The sequence below is a fragment of the Piliocolobus tephrosceles genome, chromosome 21 (genome assembly GCF_002776525.5).
Source record: "Piliocolobus tephrosceles isolate RC106 chromosome 21, ASM277652v3, whole genome shotgun sequence".
Lineage (NCBI taxonomy): Eukaryota > Metazoa > Chordata > Mammalia > Primates > Cercopithecidae > Piliocolobus > Piliocolobus tephrosceles.
Window position 1 is genome coordinate 45,719,556 of NC_045454.1, and position 9,428 is coordinate 45,728,983.

At 48.8% G+C, this 9,428-nt stretch overlaps 1 protein-coding gene across 1 annotated transcript in view; it reads left to right on the plus strand.

The window, feature by feature from the left end:
• LOC111522617 (putative methyl-CpG-binding domain protein 3-like 5) overlaps positions 1-634 on the plus strand; it is a 10,711-nt gene extending 10,077 nt beyond the window's left edge. Inside the window, exon 2 of the mRNA XM_026455619.1 lies at positions 53-634. Within this exon, the coding sequence (XP_026311404.1) occupies positions 53-634 (582 nt within the window). The remainder of the gene's footprint in view (positions 1-52) is intronic.
• Positions 635-9,428: the final 8,794 nt, after the last annotated feature.

Consider the following 9,428-nt stretch of genomic DNA (forward strand, 5'->3'; position numbering starts at 1 on the left):
CGTCTCCAGCCTCCATTTGGTTGAAATTTCACCTTTTCTTTTCTTTTGAAAGGGGAAGCTCAAAAGAAACATGATGCCCTGGGCTTTACAGAAGAAACGAGAAATCCACATGGCCAAGGTCCATCGGAGACGAGCTGCGAGGTCTGCTCTTCCCGTGAGACTCACCAGCTGCATCTTCCCGAAGCCGGTGACAAGGATCAGGTCTCATCCTGACAACCAGGTCAGACGCAGAAAAGGGGAGGAACACCTGGAGAAGCCACAGCAACTCTGCGCCTGCCGGAGAATGCAGGCCCTGCAGCAGTGCAGCAGCCAAGGAGAAGGTTCAAGTCCACTGCAATTGGAGAACGTCTTAAGTATCCTCGCACTGGGGATGGCCGGTAAATCTCTGGACAGGGCTGGAGCTGAGCGTGTGCACAGGCTGCCCGAGCCCACCGCTGGGCAGTTTCCAGCTGTGGCAGCAGGGCCAACCCCAGGAGTGGGTTGTCAGCTCCCACCGCCCCTCTCTGGCCAATTGGTGACTCGTGCAGATATCCGGAGACAGGCCAGGAGGGTGAAGAAAGCTAGGGAGAGACTGGCCAGGGCTTTGCAGGCGGACAGGCTGGCCAGGCAGGCAGAAATGCTGACAGGTGGATGAACTGCAGGAGGAGGGGGTGCTGAGAAGCTGTTGGGGGTGTGGCCCCAGAGCTGGATGCTGGTCCTCTTTCCTACTCTGAATTGTTACACTTTGTACTTCCCCACCTGTTCTTTATTAAAAGCACTTGAAAGGCAACAAGTGTAAGGAGTGGATGGTTTTGTGGTGAGAAATTGGGTTTCGTGAGGCAAAGAGGGAGACCTTTACATGTACACCTCAATGTCTACCGTGATTTTAATTAGATTTTCTTTTCTCTTTCTCTCTCTCTCTTTCCTTCCTTCCTTCCTTCCTTCCTTCCTTCCTTCCTTCCTTCCTTCCTTCCTTCCTTCCTTCCTTCCTTTCTTTCTTTTGTTTTAGACAGTTTCCCTCTTGTTGCCCAGGCTGGAGTACAATGGCATGATCTCGGCTCACCGCAACCCCTGCCTCCCGGGTTCAAGCAATTCTCCTGCCTCAGCCTCCCGAGTAGTGGGGATTACAGGCACGCACCACCACGCTTGGCTAATTTTGTATTTTTAGTAGAGACAGGGGTTTCACCATGTTGGTCAGGCTGGTCTCAAACTCCCGACCTCAGGTGATCCACCCGCCTCGGCCTCCCAAAGTGCTGGGATTACAGGCGTGAGCCACCGCACCCAGCCATGCATTCTTCTTTAAACGACTGGCTGTTTATGAGTCTGCTATTTAATTGCCACATGTCTGAATGTTGTTGACTGAAGATACAAAGTATCTTCTATGATTGCTCTAGAAAGAAGCTGGAAATTCACAATAAAAAGAATGCTGGAAAATTCAGATGTGGAAATTAAATAGCAGACTCATAAGCAGCCAATGGTTTAAAGAAGAATGCATGGCTGGGCGTGGTGGCTCATGCCTGTAATCCCAGCACTTTGGGAGGCCGAGGCGGGTGGATCACCTGAGGTCAGGAGTTCGAGACCAGCCTGACCAACGTGGAGAAACCCCGCCTCTACTAAAAATACAAATAAAATTTAGCGCTGGAACTCGAGAGGCGGAGGTTGCAGTGAGCCGAGATCAGGCCATTTCACTCCAGCCTGGGCGACAAAAGTGAAACTCCGTCTCAAAAAAAAAAAAAAAAAAAGAAAAAAGAAAGAAATGCAGAGTTTGTTAAGGTGATGATATCTTATTTACTCATTGAATTTTTTTCAGTACAAGTTTAATACTTATTAAAGGAGTTTCTTTCAGATGATGGGGAAGAATGGCGACAGGTAGTAGGATCTGCTGAAGGCAGGAGCTTCACTGTGATGGTGGAGCCCCGCACCTTGGGTTTCCCGCAGCCCAGGATCTGGTAGCAGGCCATGGTATCATCACTTCTTTGTTCCTACAAGGATGGGACGTGGTCTGCCTCATCTCCCGGGGACCAGGAGCGCTTTCCAGACTCCGGGTGATCGGGTAATAGCTCCCAGTATAGCCTTGGGTTAGTGTCTCTTCCTGACCCATGAACGCCCCATGGTGTGGTCTAGTGAGGGCCTCTCCCTGGAGTTAAGGGCCAGAAATGAGTTTATGAGGCGTTCTAGATCTATGGAAAGGAGAAACGGGATCTCCTGTCATCATTCACACAGTATTAGTGTCGTCCTCAGCCCCACAAAAGTCTGTTCGACAGATGGCAGGCCCCGGCCACCATGGTGTAGACAGTGACTCCCAAGCTCCACATGCCCACCGGGGTCCATCGTACTTTTGCGTCCAGGAACAGTTCCAAGGCTGCGTTAAGAGGAGCTCCCACCGCAGGGGCTCAGCTTTCAGCCTACGGTGAATCTGGTATCAAAGCCAGAGTCTGTTGTTTCCACGTCGTGCTCAGCCTCCTCAGGGAAGTTCTCTGGCTTCAGAACCCTGTAGATAATTTTCCTCTGGAAGCCTCACTGCACGGAATACCCTATTTGCTAGAACTTGCCCCGGGCCTCTTCCCCCTTCAAGGAGGAGAATTCGAGGGTGAAGTCGGATAGCTCTCTCGAGCTAGCTTAATCCACGACTAGGAACAGTCTGTTCTGGGCGCCAGCCACGGGAGTCTGATGATCTTCGGGTGAGGAAGGGCCTTCATCATATGGACCCTGCGGTACAGACGCTGGAGGCTGCAGGAGCCCTGCTGCCCTGTTGGGGTGACCTCCACAGCCATCTCGGTCCCAGTGAGAATGTGCTGGGTCAGCTGCCTTGACTTCTGCAAAGCTGCCCTGGCTGATGACCTTGAGGAGCCTATGATCATCAGTAAGGGTCTCCTCGGAGGCAGAAGTGGTCCCAAGGCCCCTCAGCCTGGAGACCTCCCAGCTACACATCTCAGCTAGGAATGCCAACTGAGAATACTACCCCTACAAACTTTGCTAATGAGGAACATGAAGGACATGGCTGGAGGTGTCTGATGACATGTGAGGGTGACCTCGGGTCACTTCCATGCCAGGGACAACATTCGAGGCCAACTCCACTGTGGCTGCACCCAGGAGCCAGATGATGGCACCAGGAATCACCTCTCCCGGCCTCTTGGCTCTGCTGACTTCCCTCTGAGTTGATGTCATTCCCAGGTGGGCCCTTCCTCCAAGGTGACAAGATGGAACCCACAGCCCCAGCAGCCTAACGGAAATAGATCTTCTCCTCCCGGATGTTTCCAAGACATTGGCCTGACCTTTGGCACAGAGTGTGTCACATGAGCAGGCCTTAGCCAATCACTGTGGCCAAAGAGGACGGGATCTGCTGATTGGCCAGATTGAGGTCATGTGGCCCCTGTCTCCATGGAAACTTGAGAACTGCTTAGTTGTTTTCAGTTGGGAGACGGTGTGATGGCTGAGAGAAGTGATTCAGGCTCGAAAGCTCACTACAACTGGATATCCAACTGCAAAAGAATGATTTTGGACTCCTACCTCACAGGATATAGAAAAATGAATGAAACAACAGCTAACAAGGGGCCAGAAAGTGCTAGTCTACTGCCATGTATGATACACAAACATCAACTCAAAATCTACCAGTGTCGTAAAGATAAACTTTGAAACTAGAAAACTTTTAGAAGCAAACAAAGGGTAATATTTTATGATCCATATCTAAGGTCATAAAAACCCGCATTGATTTTAGAGATGACACCAAAAGTACAAGAAAAAAACAAAGCAGATACATTTCAGTTCACTATTTTTTACACTGTTTTAACAAATGTGTAATGATATATGAACACACACGATATATGCATACACACATGATATATGCACACACGATATATGCACACATATATGCACATACATGATATATGCATACACACATGATATATGCACACACACACATGATATATGCACACACCTGTCTGGTGCCACAAGTTCCCCTTTTGCTCAGACTTATGGTTTTGCAGAGACTTCAAAGGAAACATTGATATTCCCTTTTATTTTTGTCTTCTTGCTCCTGAAGCTTCCCCTCCATGTGTGCAATATGACTGATGCCAACTTCTCTTTCTTTCTTCTCTTTCTTTTTCTTTTTCTTCCTTCCTTCCTTTCTTCCTTCCTTCCTTTCTGTCTTTCTTCCTTTCTTTCATTCTATCTTTCTCTCTCCCCCCTCCCCTCCCCTCCCCCTCCCTCTCCCCTCCCCTCCCCTCCCCTCCCCTTCCCTTTTCTGAGACAGAATTTCACTCTTGCTGCCCAGTCTGGAGTGCAGTGGTGTGGTCTCAGCTCACTGCCACCTCCGCCTCCCGGATTCAAGCGATTCTCCTGCCTCAGCCTTCAGAGTAGCTGGGATTACAGGTGCCAGCCATCACACCTGGGTAATTTTTGTATTTTTAGTGGAGATGGGGTTTCACCATGTTAGCCAAGCTGGTCTGGAATTCCTGGCCTAGATGATTGACCCGCCTCGGCCTCTCAAAGTGCTGGGAATACAGGCAGGAGCCACTGCGTCCAGCCTATTTTTTACATTTTAAATCAGGCAATTATAATACATCAAACATCTATATTCCAATCACCCAGAATGGACAATTACTGACATTATATTTACTTTGAGTCTTTTAAAAATAACATTTTACAAACAAGGAGTGTCCCGTTGGCTCGCCAGACAATCCAATTTCTCTCCTCCCTGTTTCCCAGAGCAGGCAAATATCGTTATTTATTCGGTGTATATACGTCTATCCTGAATTTCGTACACATACAGTATATACATCCAAATACATATTAATAACATTTAAACATGTATTAATATACAAAGCACATATATCCATTAACATACCTAGCATTGTTTAGTGCATTTACATTTTTACATATATACAAAATACATATGCTTATTACATTTGATCCTCCTTTTTGGTTAACTTGTTCCTTAAAGATGAATCCAACTGGGCCCGAGGCGGGTGGATCACCTGAAGTCAGGAGTTCGAGACCAGTCTGGCCAACATGGTGAAATCCTGTCTCTACTAAAAATACAAAATTAGCCCGGTGTGGTGGCTGGCGCCTGTAATCTCAGCTACTCAGGAGGCTGAGGCAGGAGAATTGCTTTAACCCAGGAGGCAGAGGTTGCTGTGAGCCAAGATGTGCCACTGCACTGCAACCTGGGAGACAGAGCAAGACCATGTATCAAAAAAAAAAAAAAAAAAAAAGAGTCCTTTTGTACTGGGAACCTAATGCCCTATATTATAATTCATAGCCAAGCACAGAGTAATTACTTGTTTGCACCCAGCGTTCTAACCACAGGAAGGGAATGGGGAAGTGGGTTTTTGCAAGAACACGCCTCCACACAGCTAAGCAATCTAGTTTGGGAGATAATACTCATAGGTGTCCAGGAAATGAGGAACAGCCAGATGGCACATAATTAAAGCACCACATTTTATGATGCAGATCATTTAAGAAATGCGGGAGACTGGACACAGCGGCTCACGTCTGTAATCCCAGCACTTTGGGAGGCTGAGGCGGGTGGGTCACCTGAGGTCAGCTGAGTTCCAGACCAGCTTGGCCAACATGGTGAAACCCTGCCTCTACTGAAAATATAAAAATTAGCCAGGTGTGGTGGCGGGCACCTGCAATCCCAGCTACTCTGGAGGCTGAGGCAGGGGAGCTGCTTGACCCCAGGAGGCGGAGGTTGCAGTGAGCCAAGATCATGCCACTGCACTCCAGCCTGGGCAACAAGAGCGAAAACCCACCCCCCCCCCCCCCAAAAAAAAGAAAGAGAGAGAGAGAAAGAAAGAAAGAGAGAGAGAGAAAGAAAGAAAGAAGTTGGGATCAGTCATATTGCACACATGGAGGGGAAGCTTCAGGAGCAAGAAGACAAAAATTAAAGGGAACATCAATGTTTCCTTAGAAGTGTCTGCAAAACCAGAAGTCTGAGCAAAAGGGGGAACTTGCACACCAGACAGGTGTGTGTTGGGTTGGGGCAGCGAGGAATTATTGCTGTGAAATGGAGAAACTACTAGAATCTCTCCCCCACCCTCACAGCCCTGATTCCTTTCAGTCAAGCTTCCTCCAGTCCCCTGTAAGAATCTGGAATCCTCTGTGCCCTGGGGCTCTGCATCTAGGAGAAAAACACGAGATGGAAAACATGTCTGAGGGTCATCCTCTCCACCCCCAGGCACTATGATTTCATCCAAGTCCACGGATAGCAAGGCCCCAGGGACCCCTCCTCTTGGGTGGATTTGGTCCCAAGCCCGTGTCAATAAGCCATTTGCACAAACGCCATTTGGGATGATGCCAGGCAAGGTGTGAGGTAAGAGGATCAGAAGGGCTCATGCTAATCAGGACTCAGCCAATAGCATTCCGGCATCACACCCTTTAAAGTTCAACATGGCAGGGGGGCCGCCTCACACACCCAGGGCCCAGGGCAGCTGCAGAACATTCCCTGTGCGGCCCGCACACATCTGCACGCCAATCCCGTGTGCACGAGCACCGGCAAGTGCATGCGTCCCCCATTGCCTGGGAAGAAACATTCACAGTGCATTCAGAAAGTCCAAATGAGTAGCTCAAGATCAATGCAGAATTCAAGCTGCATTGTTGGGTTCTAAAACGTGATCTCCTTCCTTATTTCTTAGTTTTTTTTTTTTTTTTTTTCACCTTGGTAATCCCACGGATCAACATATCCTGACGATTCATTTCTTCACCTGCAGTATTGCGTTCCTCCATTATTTATGGTTTTATGAAAACATGGGTCTAGGTGGGGGAATTCCTCTCTTTTCTGACCTAAAGCAGAGGATAATAACTGAAAATCACACCTACCTTCCCCACCGCCCAAAACATCAATGACGAGGCTCACACCACCAGACCTCTAAGGCCGTGGAATACAGGGGATTTTCAGGGCAGTGAAACCTTTCTGTATGACACAGTAATGATGGATGCAGGTTATTACATATATTTCAAAACTCAGAATGCACAAAATAAAGAGTCAACTGAAATGTATCTACTTTTTGTTCTTTTGCTTGTAATTTGGTGTAATCTCTAAAATCACTATGGGTTTTCACGACCTTAGATAGGGGTCATAAAAAATTACCCTTTGTTTGCTTCTAATAGTTTTCTAGTTTCAACGTTTGTATTTACAACACTGGTCGATTTTGAGTTGATTTTTGTATATCATACACTCCAGGAGACTAGCACTTTTTGGCCCCTTGTTAGCTGTTGTTTTATTTATTTTTTCTCTATCCTGTGAGGTAGGAGTCCAACCTTCTACCTATGAAGTAGAACGCCTCATAAACACATTTCCGGTCCTCATAAACACATTTCTGGTCTTTCTTTTGCAGTTGGATATCCAGTTGTAATGACCTTTCCACCCTGAACCTGCTCTCTCAGCCATCACACCGTCTCCCAACTGAAAAAACAGCTAAGCCATTCTCAAGTTTCCATGGAGACAGTGGCCACATGACCTCAATCTGGCCAATCAGCAGATCCCATCTTCTTTTTCCACAGTGATTGGCTAAGGCCTGCTCATGTGACACACTCTGTGCCAAAGGTCAGGCCGTTGTCTTGGAAACATCCGGGAGGAGAAGATCTATTTCCGTTAGACTGCTGGGGCTCTGGGTGCCATCTTGTCACCTTGGAGGCCCACCTGAGAATGACATCAACTCAGAGGGAAGTCAGCAGAACCAAGGGGCTGGGAGAGGTGATTCCTGATATCATCTGGCTCCTGGGTGCAGCCACAGTGGAGTTGGCCTCGAATGTTGTCCCTGGCATGGAAGTGACCCGAGGTCGCCCTCACATGTCATCAGACACCTCCAGCCGTGTCATTTTTGCTTCTCGTTAGCAAAGTTTGTAGGGGTAGTATTCTCAGTTGGCATTCCTAGCTGAGATGTGTAGCTGGGAGGTCTCCACCCTGCGGGACCTTGGGACCACTTCTGCCTCCGAGGAGACCCTTACTGATGATCATAGGCTCCTCAAGGTCATCAGCCAGGGCAGCTTTGCAGAAGTCAAGGCAGCTGACCCAGCACATTCTCACTGGGACCGAGATGGCTGTGGAGGTCGCCCCAACAGGGCAGCAGGGCTCCTGCAGCCTCCAGCGTCTGTACCGCAGGGTCCATATGATGAAGGCCCTTCCTCACCCGAAGATCATCAGACTCCCGTGGCTGGCGCCCAGAACAGACTGTTCCTAGTCGTGGATTAAGCTAGCTCGAGAGAGCTATCCGACTTCACCCTCGAATTCTCCTCCTTGAAGGGGGAAGAGGCCCGGGGCAAGTTCTAGCAAATAGGGTATTCCGTGCAGTGAGGCTTCCAGAGGAAAATTATCTACAGGGTTCTGAAGCCAGAGAACTTCCCTGAGGAGGCTGAACACGACATGGAAACAACAGACTCTGGCTTTGATACCAGATCCACCGTAGGCTGAAAGCTGAACCGCTTCGGTGGGAGCTTCTCTTACGCAGCCTCGGAACTGTTCTGGACGCAAAAGTACAGTGGACCCCGGTGGACATGTGGAGCTGGGAGTCACTGTCTACACCATGGTGGCCGGGGCCTGCCATCTGTCGAACAGACTTTTGTGGGGCTGAGGACGACACTAATACTGTGTGAATGATGACAGGAGATCCCGTTTCTCATTTCCATAGAACTAGAACGCCTCATAAACACATTTCTGGTCCTTGACTCCAGGGAGAGGCCCTCACTAGCCCTCATCATGGGGCGTTCCTGGATTAACATGGGTCAGGAGGAGACCCCAACTAAGACCATACTGGGAGCTATTCCCTGATCACCCGGAGTCTGGAAAGCGCTCCTGATGTCCCCGGAAGATGAGGCAGACCACGTCCCATCCTTGTAGGAACAGAGATGCGATGATACCATGGTCTGCTACCAGATCCTGGGCTGCAGGAAACCCGAGGTGCGGGGCTCCATCATCACAGTGAAGTCTCTTGCCTTCAGCAGATCCTACCACCTGTCGCCATTCTCCTCCCCCACCATAAAAAAACTCCTTTAATGAATATTAAACTTGTTCTGGAAAAAGGTGAATAAATAAACAAGATATAGTCACCTTAGTCAACTCTCTGTTTCCTTTTTTTTTTTTTGACAGAATCTGTCTCTGTCATCCTGGCTAGAGTACAGTGGTGCGATCTTGGCTCACTGCAACCTTCACCTCCCGGGTTCAAGCGATTCTCCTGCTTCAGCCTCCCAAGTAGCTGGGATTACAGGCATGTGCCACCACGTCCGGCTAATTTTGTATTGTTAATAGAGAAGGGGTTTCTCTATTTTGGTCAGGCTGGCCTCGAACTCCCGACCTCAGGTGATCCACCCGCCTCTGTCTCCTAAAGTGCTGGGATTACAGGCGTGAGCCACCGCGACTGGCCGGCAAAGTCTCTGTTTCTAAGGTAAGTATATAAAGCTGCGACCTCCACAACAGGGATTTTTCTTAGTATCATCAAACTATACTTGCC